The sequence below is a fragment of the Perna viridis genome, chromosome 2 (assembly GCF_037379345.1).
Source record: "Perna viridis isolate PV_CMFRI_1.1 ecotype Kerala chromosome 2, ASM3737934v1, whole genome shotgun sequence".
Classification (NCBI taxonomy): Eukaryota; Metazoa; Mollusca; class Bivalvia; order Mytilida; family Mytilidae; genus Perna; species Perna viridis.
The window spans coordinates 25244275-25270614 of record NC_142446.1 but is presented as its reverse complement, the minus strand read 5'-3'; the positions used below and the strand labels follow the sequence as shown (position 1 = coordinate 25270614).

Sequence of the window (26340 nt, the reverse complement as noted above, 5' to 3'; positions counted from 1 at the left end):
GGACAAGTTATAGATTTAGATCAAAATGATGAAGAAGTCAATGTGAAGTTTATGACACAGGCTGGTCGATATGGGGAGAGCTTCAAATGGCCAAAGGAAGATGACATAATCTGGATAAAATTGGAGCACATTTTATGTGTTATTGTGTCTCCTCCTAAACCATCGGGGAAAAGGATAAAAACTTATACCATCCCATTAGATGACTTGAAGAAAATCGAGATCCTCGCTAAAACACATGCCTAAAAAACTTTGATGTACTTGTCATTCCAAACATGTTATTGTGATGTTTTGGTAATATATGTGAATTAAATGAGAAAAAATAACCTCCGTAACACGAAAATATAATTGAAAATAATATATTTCGTCTTAATGTCATTGCAAGTTATATAAATTTGTCTAATATGGCCAGTAAAATATCACTGTTGGTTACAAGAAATATCAAATTAACGATATTAAGTTAAGATAAAACAATCTCGTGAATGTTCATGAATCGTTACGGAGATTATTGCATAAAAGGTCCTTTTAATTTAAAAATACATATAATTTGATATAAAAAACAGTTGTCTAGTTTGTATCTTGTCTGTGAGTTGTTGTAAAATGTACGCAATAAATATTTGAATGTTACTTTGTATCAACATTTGCATACTGTTTTTTTCTTAACCTCCGTAACAAAGTTGGGCATGTGGATATGCCACATGAAACATGCGCAATAGTAATTCAAAACATATTTATTAGATCATTTTGGAAAGCTGTAATATGAAACTATAATAATATACAATAAGACCTTTTTATATGTTAAAATTCATTACTTCTCTAGTACTGCAAACTTGTAATATGAATTAATTATAAAAAAAACTCTCTTGATTCAGACATTTTATTTGTTTATTTCTTTCTATACATTGCAGAATAATACCATTAATTATTTTGTTATGGTGGTATATGTAAGCCTTTTCACATGAGCCTTGATAAACATCATGTGTTCCTCTTCTTTAATTATTAAGGCTGACTTTATAAAACACTAACTTCCGTAACGTTCACATCTACCTTAACATCTTAAAAATTCTATAACTTGAAAACTGCTTTGATGGTGCGAGTGAAATTTTGGAAATTGACAGACCAGATATAGATACAAAATGGTATACCATTTGTCCCTCTGTTCAGTTGACATTTATTTTTATCAGTTTCTACAATCTAATTGTACCCATTATTTGGGAATGACTGTCCAAAACCGTTAGGTTTAGCCAAATTCTGGCATGGGGGAAAAGTGTTCAGCGAGATGGTGAATTGCATGTACTTTTACCAGTGCTAACACCAATCACGACACGAATTTAGAGATTTTTTAAACCCAGTTCAATCTAGAAAAATAGGGGTTACTGTCTTTTATTGGTCAATTTTAGCCCTTAATTCGGACGAATTTTACAAAAATTTTCAAACCAATTAAAGGTTCCATGTAATCCCTGGAAGTCCCCCTCCGCCAATGATGAGACATGTCGGTAAAGTGCAGTTTCTCATAACCTGCTTTCTATGCTGTTTCATCTGTTAAATCCACGAGCTTCTGCTTATTTTGCTCCCGTTCCCCTTGTCAGTGTATATATATATATATATATATATATATATATCGTCCTGGACTAATTGTTGGACCACAGATCCCTAACTTAATTTTTCTCCATATATTGATATCAATAATTGAATTATACAGGTGTTGATTAATATTTCGTCATATGTTATTAGATATTTATTGATATCAATAAATGGAGAATGCATTCCACGGGGCTTGTCGTTGATATGGTTCAATTTGTTGTAGCTACGCCATATTCTTCAGCGTATTAGTTACAATCTGCTGCCAAAGACTTTTTATTGAAATAGATTTAGGTATTAAAAGTATCAGCAACAAAATATCGAAGCACAATTCAGAGACATTACAGCCCAAAGATATGGTCAAAATATTTTTACCTATCTTGCTGAAATTGTGTTCGTAATCTTCTTGTGTGTTAATGCGATGTGGATAAAAAAGACTATAAATGATAAGTGCGTTTGCTAAAAATTACCTATTATTAGCGACTTCTTGCACTCGTAATTTCAGCAATGTTCATTTGAATATGATTTGCATAATTATATTTTACTTCACAACCTTATGCTGCTAATCGGTGCCGTATAACCGTCAATTCTAGCTTCATACAAGATCAAAATATACCAGTCGACCTCCATATATCAGAAAACTTCATATGGATAGTATTTATAAGTGGAATATTGGTTGTAATAACACATGACTTTAGCTTTTATTCTTTTTAACAGACAAACAAACAAAAATTCCCGACCCCGACTACTTGTGATCGCCGTTACGAAGCCACTCGATTTTCAAAAGGCATATCGCAACTTCGCTTGAAGTTTGCCGATCTTAACCGATTGACGAACTGTAACGTTACACAACGAAGTTCCAACTTCAAAGATGATGTCGGTACATATAAAACATTACAACATAAGCTCTAAAGTAATGAGCTTTTTAAAACCGATATATAAGCTTTGAAACGTTCTAAAATGTCAAGTTTAAATTATTTTCGAAAAAAAGAATACACTTATTTTGCTAGTAATGTACAAATGTACGATAATCATAAGCATGGACCAGGTGCACCGGTAGGGTAAGCGTCCTTGGCTTTTCTGGAAAAACCCGCCGAGTTGCTCATAAAAAGTCAAGTCCTGAGTAGACGAAGGAGGAAAGGAAAACTATGATACGTTGAACAAATCAACTCTCTGGCGCAGATGGACACACTGAAACGATCCACGAGTTCATCATGACTAAAACTTTTGTAGTAATGACTTCTTGTAGCAACATAACCTTGTTTCAGAGGTCTAATAAGTCTAATTGTAAGGCGCGGTACACAAAGTGCATAGTCACGGCAAGCTCTGGCATCACGTATTAGTTGTGATATGAAAAACTCCATACGAAGGTGCTGAAGGGATGTTGCCACAGATGAAATCAAAGTTGACAACACGGAATGAAAAGTCATTGTGTTTGACGTACAGATTGGTCAATAGTCAATACAATCGATTTCTAAGCGTAGGTCAATGTATGAGGCTGTAGAAAATCCCCGAAAATAGGATTGTTTAACGAAAATACGTCTTTTCTATAGCGGAAACTGAAATTACAGGATCTGGCTAAACGATGTTCCTTCTTTTGAATCAGATCAACTAGAGGGTCTGCCTCATAAACAGTGGCGGATACAGACCTTGGTCAGTTGGGGAGCTGATCAAATTTCAGATCTTTTTTTCTGAACATTGTTATCTATTAACAAGGGCAGAGCAAATAATCCAATCAGGTCAAGGAGCCTAAACTTAACTAACTGTTGAGCGGATCGAGCGACGCAAAAGTTTTTGGGGTGAAATATGTGGAATATCAAGATTTTGTACTTAAGTGTCAATTTTTCTGATAAAACTGGATAAGGACGTCCCCTCCGCCCCTTCTGAATCAGCTATGACGATGTTCGTGCGATACCCGAAAGGATAGTAAAAAGCCCACCCCCCCCCCTTAGTTGGGGGATGGAAATAATCTTGTTTTAACATGTAAATCAAATGCCGTCGACTCTTTTCAAAACTCAGAATGTCTAGTAGAACCATAAGTCTTGGGTCTCGTAAGGCAAACCTCCGCCAAGTTACTGAAATTGATAGGCTTGATGTAAAATTGGTGCTTCATTTTCCAGCTCACATTCTGGTTCAAGCTATTGTCATTTTGTACACAGGATAATGATGCTGATACTAAGTTACAACACTTATGAGTTGCTATATAGTTCCGTCAGTTTGCAGCCATTCAACTTTCAATAATTCCTTAATTAAAACTTGTATTGAAACACATCCTTTTGTTTACAAAACATTAGGGGATGTAACATATGCTCGTAACATATGACGCGAAATAACACATGATACATATCCATTTGTATGGCACACTGGTTTCCACATTCACACATGTGCAAGAAAAACCAAAGTTATTTGACACTTGAAGATTATTTTTATGGTGATGATAATTATTTTTTAAAAGATGCAGGGTTGGGGAGGGATCTTAAAGCCCCCTTAGCCCCCCGGTAAATCCGGCACTGCATAAGATTGAAGGAATAGGTCAGCAAGGGAGTGGCATTGGATTCCTCGGAAGGGTAAGCACTGCTCACCTGGGCAGTTGCAGATTACAAGTTTCAATGTATCTTCAAACTACTTACGTTTTTGTAGGCCTTCCAATATGAATCCTTTCATCAACTGCAAGATTATGTTGCTGCCGTCGTCGTTGTCGTCGGCGTCATCGTCGTCGTTACTTTTTCCGTTTCCGTGCGATAACTTTACTTGTAATGAACCAAATGTCATGAATTTCGATTTAGTGTTACCAGTGGCTATAGGAAATAGGGCCACTGGCCCTTGCCGTTCTTCAAAAAGGAAGAAGGTTTATTTTCATTCAATTTTAACAATTCCTTTCTTTTTCAAATTTGTATCTTAATAAATTCTGTGTTGATATATATATTTAAAATGTATAAAATAGCATTTAGCATTTTCAGTCTACAGATGGCCAAAGTGGGTCAAATCCTAATACGTGTGATTCACAGGAAATAAGAGTAAGTAACTGTATATAATTTTCAATACGACTGCAAACAAATTTGCAGTCGTATATTATTGTGGCGTTTTAGTCGTTTGGTTTGCAAAACGAGTATTAGTTGGTGGATCTTTATATTTTTTAACAAGGTTACAACCACAAAAAAAGGTCGGTAATGATTTTGGGGATTATAGCCCCAATAATTTTAGAATTAGGGTAAAAAGGGGGCCTTAAACAAGAATTTCATATAATTCAACTACATAACTCCATCGAAAGCATAGGAATGTCTATATATGACATGGTTCCACAATATACCACAATGGTAAGACTTGGATGAATTTTGGAGGTAACGACTTGAACTATCAGAAATTAGGGGCCACAAAAAGGGGCAAGAAACATGAATTTCCTGATGCCCGCCCAGACAATAACTTGACTATTATTTATTTTCTTGTTCGATTTTGATTTTTTATTGAATTCCCTATGAAAACACTTGCCTGCATTTTTCAATCAATTTCAGACATCTACTTTTTTTTTAGTTAGAAGAGGTCAAAGGGGCCACAAAAAAAATATCTTTTTTTTTTAAGACAGGGATTTTCAAACATTTTTCATCTGATTTCAAGGAATTGTTTTTGTACATAGTTTCTCTTTACAAGGGGTTTAAGTAGTATGCTTACAATTTACTCTATTTTTAACTGCTACTTGAGGAAGACTGCTGTTTAAAATGGGGTCACTGGTCTCTACCGTTCGGCGAAAAAGGAGCAATAAGAGGTAAAATATGTTTATTATTGGTCCGATTTTGACTTTTTGTTAGGTTTCTCGTGAGAATCTTTTCCATACGTTTTTCAATCAGATTTCAGATATCTCTTACGGTTTTCGAATTATACTGGACAAAAGCGGGCAACACTCTAAAAAATGTGTTTTTTTTTTGTTCGGTTTTGAAAATTTCGTATATAAGATTCCTTTTGAAAATCCCTGCTTGTGTTTTTCAATCAGATTTCAGATAAACCCTACGGTTTTAGAGATATAAGCGGCCACAGAGGGCCACGCCCCCATAAGACTTTTAAAAAAATTGATGCAATTTTGATAAATTTTTGAGGGGCGATTCCAAATGAAAATCCCTGCCTTTACATGAGTTTTAAGAACTATGATTAGCAAATTTACTTTATCATTTTCTGCTTATGAGGTAATAAGGTGCAAATGATTCATGAAAGCACTCTGAAGCATAATTTCCAAATCCATATTAGTTGTGTCCATAATGAATCGTGAGTTCCTATAATAGTAGGTCTAAAACTTACAATGTGTCCACACTTGCTCCAAGTGTACGTAGTTCAGCTGGTGGCGGTGGCATCAAGCTGCGCCCGGCAAGGTTTTTTATTATCATTTAAAGGGCTATTACTCTAAAAAGGAGTGTAATAAAACTGATACCATATGGGGGATTTTTCTTCTTCAGAAGTTTTTGACCGTTTATATTGAAAAATATAAATGTATATCTTTTTTTGCCCGAACATGGTAGAAAAAACTTAATTTCCCATGTGTGAAAGATTAAATAGAAATAATATCCCATGGTACCTAGGTCAGAAAAAAAAGATGCACGGTTTGCTCCTTTCTCTTGCATGATAAATATCGTAGCGTCCCTTACAAATACAACTGCAGCTGGATGTTGATACCGTTTCAACGTACACAAGCATTTTGTTATTTTGTTAAATTCAATTCAAATATTTATTAACTATGATTGAATCAGATGGATCAGCATATTGTAGCATATACTGAAAATTATGTAGTATATGCTACATTTTAAAGCATACACTACGCTCCATCTTTTACTTTATAAAGCTGGTAGGTTCAAACATCATTTTAAAGCTGATGCTACAAATTTAGCATATGTTGTATATTTCAATAGGGTCACATTGTTTACCCAGCGTACTGAAAGATTCAAATACATTTTTTCTTAAATCATATGCTTTTATTGTTTATTCTAATGCATATTCTTATATTATTTTAATATGTCAGTAAATGCTAATTTTGCTCCTCCCATCATAAATCAATAACCTTTTTAGCAAGGTTACTGTAAAGAACAGGAATATTCGTAACAAATTTTGTTTTGCCGCATATGCAACAAAGGTATATTTGATACTAAAAGTGTACATAAAAGCTACATTCATTTATAACATAAGCTATAAAACACAGCATATATATATATATATTACCTTTTGTAGGCTAAAAACCACTAATTCCACTTCCCATAGGCTTCTATGCTAATTTCACAATATTCAATGGCTTCTCTGGACTTTACCTTAACTTTAACCTGCAGAGGACTATATATCAGCATGATTCTACATATGTCAGCTCACAATCCTCAGAATGGCATGTGGGGTTAGCAGACTTGCAGTGCAGTACTGGTCACCGGAAGTGAAGGGTCTATAAATAGCATGGGAAATCCCAGTGTTTTCACAAGATACGGGTATATTTAGAAATCATTATGGAGATTAGGCTTCACATCACAAGAAGCAAAATGCACCTATAAAATGTACAGAAATGTTTTTCCTTTCAGAAACTGTTTAATTTTTTTAAATGAGATGAGAACTTTTTTCACAGCACTATGAGGAACAGGGGTAATTTCTGCGTAGGACTATTTTTGCCTACGTTCCAAATGCTCATTGATTGAATTGGTGGTCTGTAACCTTTGTAATGAACCTCTGAGCACGTAAATAAAACAAAACCGAGTTACACATACAAATATGCTACATAATATGCTATATTTTCTTAGCATATATTACAATATTTTGTAGCATATACAAATGAAAAATGCATTTGATCTCTTGGTACACCATAAACAAGACGGAACACGTAGACAAGAACATCAAATATAAATCAAATGTTAAAGAGCAAAATATGACAGTTCACCAGCAGGTTGTTATTTTTAAGCTTTCAAATTTTAGTCTTTATTAGTAAGATTTTTTTGTGATATAACCTCTTATAATATGTAAATAAGCTGATAGTTCATTGCATTTTGTTCAGATGAACGATTTGGGAAGAAAATATATAAAAAAAGCACTGTATCAATAGAAAATCGAATTCAAAAGAAATACTAGTACAATGAAATGAGCCTTCCAAACTCGACATTGTTAAAAAAAGATAAATCCACCATTTGGTGTCACCATATCTCTAGGTGTGTATACTTCTTGATGAACTTAAACACTAAGAAATGGTGGATGCATTTTCAACAGGTCGCGTCTCATCCGAAAACGCCATATCAAATCGAGTGTTTAGACGGGTGAAATGTTCGCTGGAAATGTTCACAATTGCGACTTATCGCAGGAATAGCTTGCATATATCTGGTTTGCATTGCTTCGGTCTGTATATTTATATAGTGGCCTGGTACTGAGCCCTGTATGTATACTTTCTGGTGAATTTATTTAAAATTTTATTACAGTTATATGATTTAACTTCTGTTGTATTTAAAAGTTCAAAATCATTTGTCTGTAGACGCGTGTTTTTTTGTTTTTGTTTTTGTTAGTTTTTGTTTTTATTTTCAACGGTTTTGTTTTGTATTTTGTTTTTATCTACCTAAATTGAAGGAGCATACAAAATAACTTATTTTATAAAATCATCGCATAGTTCGTATATTACTAGTACACTTAATTTAGACTACGGAGCCTATGTGTAAGACGAGGTGCACTTGGGTCGAATTAACCATTTTATAGACGCTTGCGCACTTGTAAGGAGAGTTGGAGGACGGAGCGTGGGAGATAATTCAACAAAGGCTTCAAAGAAGTAATGAAAATTTAAGTCCTAGAAAGCTTTTTTACTCAGTCGTAAAGATTATTATTGAAGATTACTATTCATACAAATCAATGCGCCCATATCAGGCGCTGAATTAGTCAAAATTATCAAATTTAAGAACCATTATTTTTTTTCTGGGTCTGATTTCAGAACCTCCACTGGCTTCGTAGTTCGATTTTTGGACCTCCTCAGTTATATTTCATGGCCTCCTTAAATAACGATCTTTTTTTTGCATGTCCTTAACTATTTCTGTGTAGGATCTAAAATGTGTAACGCGTTCCAACTTTTCCTCGTACCCGAAAAATGTTCAGTTAAAATGTTCATTCTCACGGCGTGTTAAGAATTGAAAATAGCATGAGATGTGGAAAAGTCTGTTTCAATTCCTTTCTAATCAAGAAAATGATGTATATTTCTTGTTTGATCGGTTTTCTGAAGTCAAAAGGTCTATGATGTGTGACCGTAAAAACTTCACTTCAAGACCTTTGATAAGGTTTTGAAAGATTTTATATTGTTTTAAAAATGAATTGATTTAATTTGACTTCGGTAGCGTACCTGGCGCCAATCCCCATACCAGCAAAGAATGGATACGATTTTATCCAGAATGAAAAACAAAGTATCATGAACAGAGTCTGATGGGATTTTAATTTATCGTCAATGAAAATTTTAATAATATCATGATATTCTAATGTCAAATATGCATTAAAATTGTACAGGTAACAAAAATACCAGACTTTTATTTAGGGTACAGGAATTTCGGGTTGCACATTTTAGACCTCTTGGAAAGAGAAAATCTAATAAAATCATTTTTTTCGACAGTCATTTTAAAAATCATTAAATCTAGTCTGACCATCATATCATTTTGTAAATATGTACCAAATTTCAGCTGGAAATATCATGAAGAAATTGACAAAATAGTATATGGATATGAGGAAAAGTTGGTACAGGTTACACATTTTAGACCATACCCTATTTCTGGACCATTCGATTTTCAGTTGACATTGACAAATATTTCTGGACCTCCATAAATATTTGAGACACATCTGAAATTGCATGGTATTGGGGTTCAGAAATATTGGAGGAACTCAGTGTTTTAGGATTGTTTTGTCAGGTCTATTTCCCAATCAGTCTAGTAACTTTCCCTGATATTAATAAGGTTAGTGCTTTTGTTTGTGGTATGAATACAAATAAGAGTCAAGTCCTTGTATTAAGAGGTGAAGTGAACCATAGTTTTGATACATAATGGTATTTTTTTTTTATTTCATTTAATACATGAACAAATTGAATAAACACTCAAAGCCAAACAACTTCTAGCATTGTTTTAGGATTGTTTTGTTAGTTCTGCTTTCCATGGGGAAGTTGTTACTCAAAATCTATGTTATTCTTAAGGGTATTGCTTTTGTTTGTGTTTTGAATACAAATAAGTTCTGATACATTATGGTATATTTTCATTTCATTTAATGCATGAACAAATTAAATATACACTCTCAGTTTATTTGTCTTCCAGTTCATTTCAAATTATTTGAATTTTCCCACCAAATATACTTTTATTATAAAATATAAGTTGTTTCCGGTACCAGTGCCTTCATATTCTGTCACTGATTCCAGAGTAGAAAAAAATTCCCAGAAAAGCATGCAAATGGAAGTACTCAGGTAGAATATTGTTCAAATATTTCCAAAAAGACAATTATTTGTTCGTACTTACCATGCATGAACTAAATGCAACCTTTTTGATAATAAAACGTGAAAATACGAATCCGGGTTGCTGAATTCCTTTAACAAGTTCATATTATAATAATGCTTTATTACAAGTGCCAGTATAAGGTTCATGAAAAAGTCATGTTGTTTGTGAAACTTTCGTAAAAAAGAATTCAGGATCTGTTCTTTATAAATCGGAACAATTTCAGTCCAAAAGAAAGTAAACTACAGGCAAATTTAACTTGCCCATGGACAGCTACATGTACATGTAGCATCTCTTTTAAACCCTTTTTAAACCAAATTTTACCGTCTAATTTGATTTGAATCAAGAATGACTAATATCAGAAATTTTCCGGACTTCAGGTCTGGTATTCCAGATTTTTTTACTGGTCTTGTCACATTTTTTACCAGTGATATCCAACAGTCGGACAAACCTTCAGAAAGACTGTAATCAGTTGGTTATTGTGAATTACCAAAATATGATCACTCATACCAAGAACTCAGTAAGATTTATGGTGTGCACCAAACAAGTTCTGCACACTCGGTAAGTCTAGGCGTTCTTCGGCACTCGTGATCATATTTTGGTTATTCACTCCAAATGTATTTTTTGCACTTCAACAGTGTTCTCCACATAATTTTTAAATAGCACAGTGCTTACTGGCATGGCACAGCTCTTTTGGCCTTCCTCCAAAATTATAGCACATTGTGCATAGTGCATTCTAACTAAAATTAGTTACTGACAGTGCTAAGAATCAAAGCTGCAAATTACAAGGTGATAATGGCCTGGGGAGAACACTGTTTAAATGTTCTAGGTTCATTATAATGACTTGAAAGCACTGATGAAATAAATGTCATATTCTTACAAAATCCAAAAACATTAAATTGGAAAATTGTTATACATGTATATTGATTGCATTCGCATCAGCAAAAATTGTGCCATAAAATTTTCCTCCATGGAGGATCTTGGCCATTGTACTTATTCAGATTGCTTAATACAGAATTCTGTGTTTATCTTTTGTATATTTGTTATTTTTTCTGGAATTCAGATAAAAGCATAGTAATGCCGCCTCAAGTATCAACAAAGTTGTACATAGGAAACTTACCAGAAACATGTCGAAGAGTAGAGTTACAGAAAATGTTTGAACAGTATGGAAAAGTAGTAGAATGTGATATTGTTAGAAATTATGCTTTTGTAGTAAGTTTATTCTATTTAAAAATTATTACGATTCTTATGTCTTAGATCATATTACTATTTGGAAAATAACACATGATGTTTCATGAAGTTCCTATTGTATAAAATTGCAAGTTTAAATGAGGTTACTTATTAATCATTTAATGAATGAATCTGTTAAAATTGAATGTTTTTCATTCCTGAAGATTGTTTTTAATCTGTTAAACAAAAAAACTGGTACATTTCTTTGAGGTGAGACTCATATTTTCATGGAAATACTCTCTAGATACATGTAAATGAATGTTTAAGGCTTGTAAGTGTTGTCTTGTTGCTCTCTGTATTCATTAAAGTGTGTCCCTAACTTTTTGATTTAAAAGCATAAGATGTAAATGTTTATGGAATAAGGAATACCACCATATCAATGAAAACCTTGTGTGTATAATACAAGGCTTAATTACATTTTCATGTCCATGCTACACTATAATAAGATTGGCAATGAGACAAAATAGAAAATACAATCGAATCTCACATAACCAAAGTTTTTAAATCAGTCTTCAAGGTTAATTAAATCTGATGTCTCAAAGTAAACTAATCAGTGATAACACTGATTGTTTTGTTACAAGCCATGACCAAAGTTTGTTTATACAAGTTTAGCAAGGCTTATGTTATCACTAGTTGACACCTTACCTTATGTCTTTAATTGTGAAAAGAATTTGATTTAATCACACATTAAAATTTACAATAACATTGATATTAGATATTTTGATGATCATAACAAAATTACTGATTTTATCTGTTGAAATGATATCTGAACATTTACATTTATAACTACACGTCAAACCAGACAACAGCATTTGAGTAATTCAACGACTACATCCATTTTGCCACTGAATTTGAAATTTTATCATAGTAATGAAAAATGTGGTCTGATGATACTCTTGATTTTGAAATTTTCAAAGCAATATGTTATGTATGAAATCATTTGGATAAAAAAAAATGATAAACCAGAATTTTTCCTGTTGATGTTACTCAGCATTTAAAACCTAATTGATGTACAACAGACCAATATTGTCTTCTGATACAAAGCAGAAAACATCAGAAGTACTCTGGTCAGTGAAGTAATGTGCTAGACATATCATAATCATTCCCAGGTTATACACAACCTAGGATGACTTGAACCTTGGATAACTGGAACATTTTTGCCTGATCCATTTGACTTCGCCTTAACAAAATTTGACTACTGGTAACTACATATTGATGTACATGTACCTGAAGTTAGCAAACTAAATAGGAATGAGTCATGTTTTCAACAGTAGATATACTAGACCTAAAATAAATTGAGAATGAGACTAACAACCCAATTGTAGAGCAGATTCAGCAGTTTACAAATGTATGTTGGGTGTAGTATTTTGTTTCTTTTTCATTTTCAGCATTTTGAACATCCAGAGGAAGCTAAAATGGCTCAAGCTAACTTAGATGGTACAGACTTTGAAGGTTCGAAATTAAAAATAGAGGTATGTACCTGAATGAAATATGCAACTTTTTTTGAAAAATGTTTCTTCTGACATAGTATTTCTTTTTTCTTGATTTATTTAAGTTCACTGCGTGACTGAAATTGACCATATACAGTTTAAGGAATTAAAGATATTATTTTCACTACATATACAGACCCATCGAAACCTGCCGGACCGTCGGAGCTGTCCGGTAAAATTGTCCCGGGTCCGGTAAATACATGTTGCTTGTCGGCCCGGGTGTCCGATGTTTTTTTCTTACGTTAAAGAAGATTTTCTCAAAACTGAAGTGGTTTTTGTGAATAATAAAACTAGAACCTTTTAATAATTACGTGAATTAGTCTACAGTCTAGCGAGATAGTCAATCAATTTGATTGTAAACAATAATATGTAACTTCTGGTTCATTCGCTACACGTCATGTCGTCCTTTGATATATCGTCCCTTCCGTTGTCTCGCTACTCGTTTACATGTGAAACATGTGGTCATTATAATGTTAGCATGTCGATAAATTGTTCAGAGTTTTTTCGGTCAGACAAATTGTCGTTCGGTCAGACAAGTCATCACCTTGTGTCTGACCGAATGTCAGATGTGCTTAAAAAAATTTCGATGGGTCTGCATATATATACTTGAGGTTTACAAAAGTTTATAATCCAAGATTTTAGTTCTCTTATTTATTTCACAAAATGTCCAGGCTGGAAAACACTAAAATTTTATTTTCTTCTTAGTGATATTTAATTATCTGTTAAGTTCATCCATGGAAATTATAGTATGTTGGTATGTTAAATTTTTGGTTCAACACTGCCTATAAAAACCATGTTAGTTGGAAACCAACAAATATAAACCAATGCACAGCATTATATCGTTCATTACACACATAGAAGATGAATTTACTGAAAAAAAATCCTATTTTTAATTCAAATCATTAATTATAATAATTAAGCAAGACCAGGGCTAATGCTACTGGACAATTGGGGTAAAATAATTACCCATGTGTCCCTCACTTCGCCTTCAGACGACACAAAAATCAAAGTGAAGTCACCCTCTCATTTCCATACACATCAAAGATAGGGACTATACTCCATCTTTCATTGTCCATGCTTGTAACATTACAAGACAATTTTTTGACAATACACTTAGTTGAAACTTGGAACCCATATGTTCAAATTTAAAAACCACCTGCAAACCTAATTTTGTACAAAATTAATAAAAGTTGTAGTTGTTTTGTGATGCAGTGCTGTCATTGTCTTAAATATTATGTGGTTTATCTTTATAAAATTTTACAACAAGATTTCAAACCACAAAAGAAATATTTTTATTGATTTTTTTTTTTTGGGGGGGAGTGGTTATGGCCCAACTGCCAACTGTGTTTGGAAGATTAATCAATGGATTCAAGATTCTAGCAGAAATCAAAAGAATTTTATCTAGGGACAAAGTACACGGAAAAACAGACACACACAACAAAGAACATAAAATAACCAAAATAATACATACAAAGTAACAAAAATGTGTGAGCAACTCTGACCCCACTAAAAACTGGGAGCATGGAAAATTAGGAGGGAAAAACACGCATTTCATAGAATTTAACTAAATAACTCCAGTAAAGTCATATAAATCTTTATGATATTGTTCCACAATATTCTGGTTTGATTTTGTTGATTTAGATTTGAACTACTCCTAAGAAGAGTTAGGGCTTTGAAGGGACAAGAAACAAGCATTTTCCAGTAGTCCAGGCAACAATTTGACTTTAAAGTAAATGGATCTCTGTTTTATATCACAAGATGTCATTCCACCAAAGGAAGGCTTGGATTTACTTTATACTGTAGATCATCCCTGGGCCATATAGCATCATATTGCTATGATGCTATATTATTTTACAAGGATGCTATTCGAAAAGAACTTCCTATAGGGTCCAATTCAAATGTAATGTTATAATTTTTTGATGGAAGATGGTATCTTGAAATAAAGGAGTTACCGGGATGCTATCTGTAAATCTTAGGGAGAACACTTCCATAGTAGGAATTTAAGACCAGAAACAAGCATTTTCATGATGACTATATAATAAATTGAGTAAAAAGAATGTACCTCTTTTGAAATTGTACCACAAAGAGCCTTACCTCAAAGGTAGGTTAGGATAGATGTTAGATGATGTGATTATTACCATTTCAGAATTAGGGGCCAAAAGAGATCACCTCGATTCATATTCAAATTCTTATCCTGTTGCAAATGTCAAATCACAATCAAACTTCAAATCTGTACCAAGCTTGAATAGTGTATCCATACTTGTCCCGTTCATTGTTGAACTTTAGCAGTTGTATCACACTGCTCCCTGCAAAGCCTTTTATTTGTGGATTTAGTCAATTTCTAACACAGAAAGGAGCTTTCAGTTGCTGATCTTTACGACAATGTCATCAAAAAGTTTACCTATGGTGAAAACTGTACTATTACTTCTTACAGAAGTACATGTAAGCCATGAACCGGTAAAATTATAAAAAAGGGAGATGTGATATGATTGCCAATGAGACAGTCATCCACCAAAAGCTAAGCAACAAAGTATTTAACTTCTACAGGTTACCATACAGTCTTCAATGATGGGCAAAACTCTTATCATAAAGCTAACTGTAAAAGGCCCCAAAATAAATGAAGTGAAATTATTCAATTTAAAAGACCAAAATCGACCTTATTTATTGAAAAAAAAACATAAAACCAATAATAAGAAACAACAAAAACAACAACCACTGGACTACAGGATCCTGGCTTGGGACTGGCACATAAAGTATGTGGCGAGGTTAAACATGTTTGTTAGTGCTCAACCCTTCCCCTAACCCGTGACATTGGTCGGAAATGAAACAAACTATAAAAGTCTGTTGAATTCAGATATACATGTAACTCTTGAAATCGACACAGAATACAAACACTTTAACCAATAAGACAAAAGACAACAAGCTGTATCTACCTTGAAAGAGTACTCACTTTTTCTGTAAGCTAATTCAAAATCCCAAAACGACTGATAAGCACACCTTGTTTACTCAAACAAAGATATCAATATAAATATGATGATTGATGATTTTCCCTTGAAAACTGTTTTATAGAGAATGTAGAAAAAACTTTCAGTTGATTAAATTATCTTTATGACAAGCCTTATTTAATGTCTCTTTGTGTTGAAGTTAAGTTGTATTTCAAAAACTGCAAGTCTCTAATAGCTTAGTAATGTCAAATCCTATGACCTGTGTGCTCTAGATAATAAAAATACTGGATATATGTACAAATTATGTACAGAAATGTATGATAAATAGTACAAATTATATATATGTACATTATGTATGATTTATAGTACAAATTACATGTATGTACAGATGTGTATGATGAATTGTACAAAATTTGTTCAGATGTGTATGATAAATAGTACAAATTATGCACAGATGTGTATGATAAATATTGCAAGTTAACCCATAGTTTAGACCATAGAGAAATGAAATTGTCCGAAGATTTCTTGTTTTTTTTGTTTTTTGTTTTTTCTGTATAATTGTTCATAAGGACAAGTCTGTCATTTCTACTTGCATGACAAACTTTATAGATATGTACTAGGAAAACTGAAGACATATATCAACAATGTATGCACTAGACTAAACAAATAGATGCATTTTTCTGTACCTGAATGTGTATGTAATAAGAACTTTGTCATTTTTAACAGTTGTCGCACAGTAAAGTACGCCAGAAGCCAGGTATGGGTGGGAAAGGAGAATGTTATAGATGTGGAAAAGAAGGCCATTGGTAAGTAAAGATATTGTTAGAGTAAATCTGTATTTAAAGGAATTTATTTGTGTACAAACTGGACAAGTCACTTACATACAGTGTAAAAGCAGTGTTCATTCAAGAAAATTGCAAAAGGGGATCACTGACAGTAATACAGGGTCATTTTAGGAAAAAGAAGGCAAAAATGACAGTATAATAGGGGGTCATTTTAGATTCAACCAATGAATAAGTTAACCTCAGGTTTGTATACACTTTGTAGTCATGTCCACCTCAAAGGAATAAAAAAAAAAAAAACAAGTAGATGTTGTTTATTTAAGTATCAGTCTTTATAAAAATCAGACTGGAGGTGATTCAAGGGAAATAAAGGTAGGATTTTCTCAAAAGTGCAGATCTGAATACAGAAATAAAAATTGTTATGTGAATATATACCATAAACAGAATGAAAAAGCATCATTGTTCGGTGGGTTTTTCTACACCATGAATCACTTTACAGTTGGCAGTGTCTGAATTTTATTTGGACAGATACTGTAATAAGGCATCTTACTGATTCAAATTGTCGATCATTTTGCTGTTGCAGCTCCTCTTAGAATCTTTCTGCTCTTATCAGGATCATATCCACCCATCCCCAGGTCTTCGGATATTCAGTTTTCTATTGTACTCAAAATTCTTCTGATTGGCCATCCATGTCTATGTGTTTTCAGTCAGTCAGCTCATCTGTTATTTATTGGGGAATCGATAGAATAGCTCCTGTAGGGCCCACATGCATCACTTTTTGTGCTTAAAACATAAAATTATAGCACAAAGGTGGAGTTTGGAATGAACACTGTACAAGTTAAACTTGATGAGTTTGTGAGTAACTTATTCCAGTTTTATACAACTGCAAATTTTTTGTCATATATTGGTATGGTGTGTTGTTTTTGGTTGACCTTTTAAAAATTTGATAAAAAGGTTACAAACCATGAAAGGAAGGTTGGTATTGATTTTGGGGGTGATAGCCCCAACTGTTAGAGAATTAGGTGCCAAAAAGGGTCCTAAAACAAGCGTTCATAGAATTACAAAAATGTCAGCACTGTTTATCCAAATATAAAACAGTTCAAGAAACACTACCAGAAGCCCTGACAAGTAATGCAAAACCTATTGCTTATATACACCTCATATAAGAATTATATCAATTAAAATTTAAAAAAAGATTTGCTTTTGATACATTTTTCATTTTTTCTTCATAAACATCAACATGTATGTTTCCCAATGATAATTTGATCTCAGGTTTAGATCTTGATAGTTTAAAAAGCCAAGTGACAAGACTAGTGCTACATGTACCCTTAAGACTTCAGTCATATGTAATAGACTTAATTCTTCATGAACTTTCATTGATTTTGTATATGACCATACATATACTTTATGCAGGTAGTACATTGTGTATAACCTTAAGTTATAAAATATCTTGTCTTTATTAACAATTTTTATTAATGTTTGATAGTGTTTTCAGTATAATATTCGATTATGAGTCTATATATTTTTACTCAAGGATGCTTTTTCTATTTGAAAAGACCATTTATTTGATCTCTGCATCACTGGATTTGCTCAAAAATTATTCAATAGAATGTTAGAATGACAGAGTTAACTGCCCTTGATATGTTCAATTTTAGTGCGTTTCAATGAAATTATAACTCAGTTTGCCAAAGTGGTATGGAAAACCTTATTTTTTTCCCCTTCATTTTGATGGTGCATATAGTCTAATTAAACTTTCAAAATGGTTATTTTTTCATACCATGTTTCACCCACTGCCTGATTCTTACAGAGACTGACACTTAAGTTATATGCTGTTGTTCCATTTGCTATCATGGTATTCAACTTCCATGGTTGGAGGGGAAAAATAACTTTTCATTGAGTTCTTGAATCATTGAACAGTAATTATTTTAACTACCACGTTTCCAGTGGTTGGGAATGAAATTTTGAGAATGAGCCATTTTCAAGAGCTGTCAAAGATATTTACAATCTTCAGGGGCCATTTGTTAAGAAACCATATAGTTTTCTTTTAGAAGACAGAAATGGCAAATAGCCCATGGCCCCTTGCCTTCCCAACCCCTGCATTTCAGATGTAATTATGACCATATTATCTTTATTCTAGACTTCGATTTTATTTATTAATACAAATGTATTACATGTATTAATGAGTATTGATATATATATCAAGATTGCAATAATATATGCCAGCAGAAGTTTTTAACTCATTGTTATGAGTGAAATTTAAAGAATTTTAAATTTGGTGTTTAACATTGTAGGTCAAAAGATTGTCCCAAAGGACCGTAAGTATTTCTTTAATTTTGTGCTATTACCATAATTTAGATATTTTCCTTTCAAATTTGTTGCTTATGTTCAGTTTTAAATGATTTTACTGAATTTACACGAGTCTATTGTTAGAAACATAAATACCTGAAGTTAACAAAGGTCTTGATAGTGTGAATTGAGATCTTCATGAACAAATGATTTTCATATGAAATATGTTAAAGCAGGTTCAACAATAAAGCTTTTCTGATTGGCTGATAACAGAATAAAAAAAACTGTCTTGACTAGTAAAATTCAAATGAAGCTTGCCCAATGGGACAAGTAAAATTATTTTGTACTTGAAGATTGAATCAATCTTTTATGATATTGCAACAGTTACTATCAAACTAAGAAGTAAACAATAAGAATTGAAATAACTAATAAATTTGTCATTTATTACTTGTAACCAATAATTCAAAACTACTATTCTTTGTCAGATACAACAAAGTACATACATATAGTACGAAAATATAAATAATTGTAAACCAGTTTCATCTAAATCAGTGGTGCACTTGGTAGGCCGGGATTTGATTGTTGACATTATAATGATAACATTGAGATGTAGTATAAACAATGGCAGACTTAATGTGACATGTTACAAACATCAGCATGGGTTCCACAAATTTTGACAAGGATGTTGAAGACATAAAGTTTTGTTTTAATTTATTATTTAATCTATTCAATCAAAGTTGAATTTTTTTTGGACTAGTTCCATTTTCATTTGTACATATAAATTTTGGTACCTACCTGTCCTATTGGATAGGTTAAAAAAAACGTTATTGTCGAGGCTGGTAAAGATGTCTCTCTTATTGTATGAATATCTATTAATTTAATTAAATCGATTTATTCCAGTGTTACTACTGGCCGAGGACCAAAGGGAGCCCCACCTAGGGACATGTATCCAAGAGATCCCTACCCTAGAGACCCTTATGATTACTACAGAGACAGATACCTACCACCCCCACCAATGGATAGATTTGATAGATACAGACCCTATCCAGATCCGTATGAAAGACGGCCATTGCCACCACCTTTACCACGTGATCCATTTATGAGGGAGCGAGACCCATATGCTCGACCTCCACCAGAATACTATGGAGCAGCTGGGCGAAGGTCACCACCACCACCTGCATCATCTTCAGTACCACCCACAACAGCAAGGTAGAAGATACATTTTTTCATTTTAAATCAAAAAGAAGTTTTCATGCAAGCACAAAACCATTGCAGTTGTAGATATGTAATGGTATGGTATTTGGTTTTGTGTGATTGTGTGCTTTAATTTGCAGATTTGACTTCTTTCATTCATCATTCTTCAATATGCTGAATCTAAGTACATATTTAGACTTTAATCAAATGCAAAAAATTTTATTTTTGCCCCGGTCGCCCTATATTGATCACTCCGTCCCTTATAAAATGTGTTGGGCTTTAACTTTTTTGTCTTTTGATGTATGCTTTTGATATTTGGCATGTGGGTAGATAACATAAAGAAAATATGTTGTGTACCATGGTTAGTGGCCTATGACCTTGAACTTTGACCTCAAGTCAAAATTCTGGGTTTTTTTATGACAAACTTGTTTCCAGGCTGTAACTTTTTTGTCTTTTGATGTATTCTTTTGATATTTAGCATGTGGGTAGATAATGTAAAAGAGATGAGATATATACCATGGATAGTGCTTTCTAGTTCCGTTGTATAATGTTTTCACCATGTTGGGGTCTGTTTTCTTAAGGTTATTTACGATAACTTGAGTTAAGCATATTCAATATTTTAAAAATAGTTCTTGGAGGTTTTTGTCCTACCAATTTTGGAAATTAGAGGGAAAATGGGTGTTATCATTAGTATTGATTGGAAAATTTTATTGTTGATCTGTTTTTATGATTTGTATACTAATCTGTTCCTTTTGAAATCATTTTGAAAAATTTTTTACAGGATAAGCATGCCCCAAGAAATCAACTTTTTATACAGACACTAAAAATTTGCAGTCATATATTAGTGTTGTTTTGTTGTTATCCTACACACTTAGTTTTTGTGTGATAACTTGAGAATTAGTTAATTGGTCTTTATAAAGTTTAAAGCAAGGTTTAAAAGCCAAAAAGGAAAGTTGGTGTTGATTTTTTTTGGATCAACTGTTATAGAATTAAGGTCCAAAGGGGCCAAAAACAGGCATTTGATAGAAATGAACTGGTAAAAGCACAGGAATGTCTATTATATTGTTTCAATATATTCTATACCTCTTTGGTCAGACTTGAATTGATTTTGCAGGTAAAGACATGAACTTTTCAGAAATAAGGGGGCAGAAACATACATTTTCCTGATGTCTAGACAATAACTTGTTTATTTTTGGTCTGATTTCGATTTTTTAATGGTTCCTTATGAAAACCCCTGCCTGAACTTTTCTATCAGATTTCAGATGTCTATTACATTTTTTGAGTTACAAGGGATCAAAGAAGCCATACCCCAAATAATCGGCTTTATAATTGTTGTTCTGATTTTGAACATTTTTATTGAATTAAAAATTTTGTGCTATATCATGTCCATAATGAATTGTAAGCCCCTATGCTTAATTGTGTCAAAAACTAATTTTGTGTCCACACTTGCCCCTAGTTTGCAGAGTTCAACCATGTTGTACTCCACAGAGCTCTTTATTAATTTTGGGCCTGGTTTTCAATTTGGGACTTATTTAAGGTATCAAATAAACATTTTTTGTATTTATCTAAAACATTGAATATTTTGAAGTATTTGGTGTGCTCAAGTACTTTGTATTTAGATTTTTTATCCCATTTTTAAAGGTCACATTGATATCAAAAGAATCTAAAATTAAACTAAGAATAAAATCATTTTATTGATAATTTTGTTATTTTGCATGATGAAAATTCCAGTTATGCAAGTTAAGAATTTAAGCATTAAAAAATTCAAGCTTTTTGCTTTCTGGTATAACACAGCTCTTTTTGCTTTTCACAAAAATTACAACACAGTACTTATAATGCATTTCAGCAAAAATTAAAAATTAAGATATTATCCATTCAGTTCTAAATATTCTAGTTCTGTAAAGAACAGTCCATAATTGCCTAGCTTGTATAACTTCACTAGGGTTTAATCTATATAGATTGGATATTTATTATTGGTTTCTGTTGATATACATTGTCAGCACTTGTTCTTGTGTACCATGAATTTACTCCAGTAGAGACACTCCCTATGAGAAATATCCATTGACCCTCTTTTTTTCCCAATTGTTGCAGATCAAAATTTCTTAGTCATCCCCAATCTTGAATTTATCTAGTTCGGCTTAAAATTCTACAGAAAATTACCCGTTGATATTTGTTTTTTAATACATAACATTGTTTACACCAGATATGGACTTGTGGAACTCTTCAAAATAAAGTAAAAGAAAGTATAGATCATGATTTTATCTGCGTTTGGCTGAAATTGTGACAATTTGAAAAAAATAATTTATATATATAATAATTATTATATATTTATTATTTAATTTAAAATAATAATTAATTTTCATGTCTTTTTCAGGAATGAATGTTGTTATTGTTTTGTTGTTTTTTAAATGTGTTATTAAGTTTAGACAAAAAAGAATAAACACTAAAATGTACATAAGTTCAGGCTGTGCAAAGTTTTAAATCTGTAAAAGCTAAAGTAGGTTTGGTTTTATTATGGAAACAGTAAAACATCCTTACTGTATAAAGTTTATAAACAAATACATTATAAAATCAATTCTTAATTTTATTTCAGTTTTTCCCAGTTATATTAAAATGTCGTTGAAAATTTCCCAAAAGTTGTTGATAACCTTTGTTTGCACATAAGTACCATATACCGGTACATGTAGCTGTGTCTATGTCTTCATGTAATTGATATTGTTTTATTTTACAGTCGGGATCCATATTACGACCATTACTATGAAAGAAGAACAAAGTAAGTTTATTTTACTTCTAATTTATTTGTTCTTGTTTTATTGTTGAGATCTAAAAAACAATCTTGTGTTGGAAGTATTTGTAATTTCTATAATTTTCTCCTGTAATATAATGATAGTATTTACTTAGAAGATAAACTGGCATCAAGGTAGTAATAGTTTTCAGGAATGATTTTTAGATTTTTGCTATACAAATCTGGATTTTACTGTAACAATTCTTTATTTGACTATATATTTACTTCTGATTTTGCAAACTTCTACTTACCTGTTGTATAGTCTTCCCTGAATATTGATACTGAATTTCTGTGCTTTTCGACTGAAAGGATAGAAATATTGATTGCTAAAACACAACGACAGTCCTTTTTAAAAGGACGTGTTTTTGGGTACTGCTATTTGTATATTCACATCTTTTATGATGACTTAAAAATACAGTAACTGTTTTTTTTTTTACCAAATAAAATGTCTGTCTGCATAAAAGGATTTTTCCTCACCTTCTTTCTGTTTTTCAGTATTTTCCAATTGTTTGGCTTCAGTGACTTAAAACAATGTAAAAATATCTTAGGACAAGCATGTTGTAAACTTTAGTCCTACTGATTATTTCCTATTCTTTGTTAGAAAATAAATTAATGTATATTGTAAAAAATTATAGCAATCATTTTGCATTAACCATCCTTTACTTTTTCTTTGGCAAACAGTATTCAAGTCAAGGAAGGTAGATGAAAGCAGTTTCATCAAGTTTCCAAATGTTATGTATTTAAATTATTTTACAGTCAGTAATATGAAATTGGATATAATTATTGACCAAATGCATTTTTTTTTCTGATTGAGGAATTGACTTTTTTATCATTTCTTGGAATCTATGTTGTATAAAAACCTAGAATTATTAGGTTACATGTATTTATAAATTATATTATTTTGATTACTATGCTGCCTTTCACCAGTGTAAGGCAGTATTTGGATTTTAACAATTTAAGTGGTGTTCTAAATCATTGATTACAGTAGTGAAATAAAATGGCCAAGGTAGAGACCTTGCTGTAAACTGCTTCTGAAAGTCTATGGTCATTAAGTGCCATTTTGATTAAACTACATTAAATATGCTGTTTTTCTTTTAAAACCTAAGAGTATTTAAATATTTTAGCAGATGAACAGATAAGAAGGCTGTTTAGCTAATTTCTCTGTTTGCTCTGGAGGTCTAGAGGTACATGTATCTGTTAGGGGCATTTGGTTTACAAGAATTTATTGCTTTAGAAGAAATTTCAGTGGTGTTGGAAAGTTACGACTTAATCCATTTTTAATTCAGTTGATTTGTTTTTTTTTTGTTTTTGTCTTTCTTTATCTATTGAGAGTTTTCCTCTTGGTGTTTGACATATTTTCATCTTTATTTACGTACAGCTATCCTATTCCACCACCACCGCCGGGAACTACTCGTATGTCGCCACCTAGAAGCCGCGTACCGGCTCCATACTGATTGTGTCGTAGCGGGGAAGATATGCGGTCGGGAAAAGTTCAAGAAAAGACAGCGGAAATATCGTGATTTCAAAGACGGATTGGATATGAAGTTGAAATATTAAAATGTTAATTCGCAATTTATCATGACATTTTCTGTACAAAATCGTGGTTTTCACAATTTACTTACCATTTTTAACTTTTCAGTGTAGATATTCATTGACCTATTTTAAATCTATTGTCGCTATGTATCATCGGAATAAATTTAATGTCGTGTAAAACGAGTTTGATTTAAACGCTCAGCATAGTTTGTGTGCTCGTGAATGTTGATATGGAATACGGGTTATACACGGTGTCAGCTACAATGTATTTCCTTTTATCGCAGTTCAATGAATTTGAAAACATCTGATATTAGTTGATTTAGTTAGGTGTTTGTAATTGAACATGTTGAAATGGATTCTTCTGTTGCTATTTTTACACTTTTTAAAGATTCTTTAAACACAGAGCAAAAAAGTTTCATGTTTGTTATTTATATTCATATCTGATTAGTTGAGTGTGCTGATGTAAGTGTTTATATTGCAGAGACGTTCTCTATAATTGTAGATTTTGCATCACACCATCAGTTATAAGCTGTTGTTGATGAAGAGCATTTGTAAGCATTAACACTCCTCTAGTTTTGCTATCATTGCTGACATCTCATATTCACAATTAACACAGTTATTTATTTGTGTATTCACTTCATTCAGTTTGGGGTATCTCTGCATTTACCTTGTCAGGCTGAAAATTTTTGTCCACTTTTCTTGTTTGCTGACAAACATTTCATGATAAAATTTGTCATGAAGTTTTTCTTTAAATGTGTCAACATTTTCAAAAAATCATAATGTTTAGAACTGCCTTTGGCCATTTGTAAATACATGTAATGGCACATGCATGTACATTTTTACTGACATGATAAGAACTATGTTTTCTGACTTTTGGAAATACACAAATTTAATGCTTGGAAAACAGCTATCACCACAAAACAAAGAGTTGCAAGTGCACTGGAATACATATATAAAGAAGAAAGGAGAAGCGAATCTAAATCTGAATTTATCATGATTATTGGGTTAAACAACAGCCACCATATCAGTAATGCAATGCACTGTATTGTATGCATATATTTAAAAGGTAGGTGCTTGTATACTTATGTTTATATGTACATTGTATATTCAGTAGGTCACTGGGACTAAATTAGAAGTTCTAGGCATTTTAATGTTTTTCTGCATCACATTTTGCTAAGATATACAGTGTATTTGAGATAAGCCTAGCCGAAGAAATTTCTTGGTGTTGTCTTCATATGAGTTTAAAATTATTATGAAGAAAGAAAGATTCTTTTTACGGTTCAGTATAAAACAAAGAAGGATGTGGTGTATAGTAAGGGTTAACGTATTTACATAGAGATCTTTGTGATGCCACCAGTTACATGTGATATGATTTTGGTTGGCAAAAAATGGATACAGTGACATGGGGCATCAACTTTAAATAGTCATAACCTTTTCATTTTTTAAAGATAATTAAAAAAATCTTTCGGTTCCTGAAACTGCAAATAAAAGTCTTTTATATCATTGTAATTTTCAGGTAACTATTCAGTTATAATGCTATACGGACTGAAATTTGAATAATTATTTTTTACGAAAAAGGGAGGTTTTACCTTTCTAAATTTGTTTTTCAAGAAAGAATCATGTAATCTAAATAAAACACTTAACATAACCAAATTTGGATTTGAAATGAAGTTATGAAGTTTGGAATTATTGTCTTCATTGTATTTGCACTTTGACGCTTCGTTAAGTTGACATTATTACTCTCCTATGTGTATAGGAAGTTTCTGGAGGATTTATTTCTCTTGACCACACGCCCGCGTGACCTTCTGTCATCACTGAACAATCGAAGCCCCATTTGCTGTGCTAAATCAATGTTGATGGGGATTATGTATAAAACGCATCATAAAACATTTCACTCTTTATTGTCATCCATACTATGGAGATTTGTCTGTAGTCACTCGGGTTTTGACACATTAAATAGTGATATTTTAATAATTCGAAGTTGCTAACCACGAGAATAAGGAAGTGTCTGCCCACTCAACACCCCCCCCCCCAAAAAAAAACAACAAAAACGATCCAGAT

At 32.4% G+C, this 26340-nt stretch overlaps 1 protein-coding gene across 1 annotated transcript; it reads left to right on the top strand.

Annotated features, from left to right (window-relative positions):
- Window positions 1-8272: 8272 nt before the first annotated feature.
- Window positions 8273-24322, top strand: LOC148624212 (uncharacterized). The gene is made up of 8 exons (XM_088566737.1): window positions 8273-8347; window positions 11098-11246; window positions 12653-12736; window positions 16426-16505; window positions 18773-18796; window positions 19668-19976; window positions 22693-22734; window positions 24125-24322. The coding sequence occupies exons 2-8, from the start codon at window positions 11112-11114 to the stop codon at window positions 24198-24200; spliced, it is 750 nt and encodes a 249-aa protein (XP_088422863.1). The 5' UTR covers window positions 8273-8347; window positions 11098-11111; the 3' UTR covers window positions 24201-24322.
- The last annotated feature ends 2018 nt before the right edge of the window (window positions 24323-26340 follow it).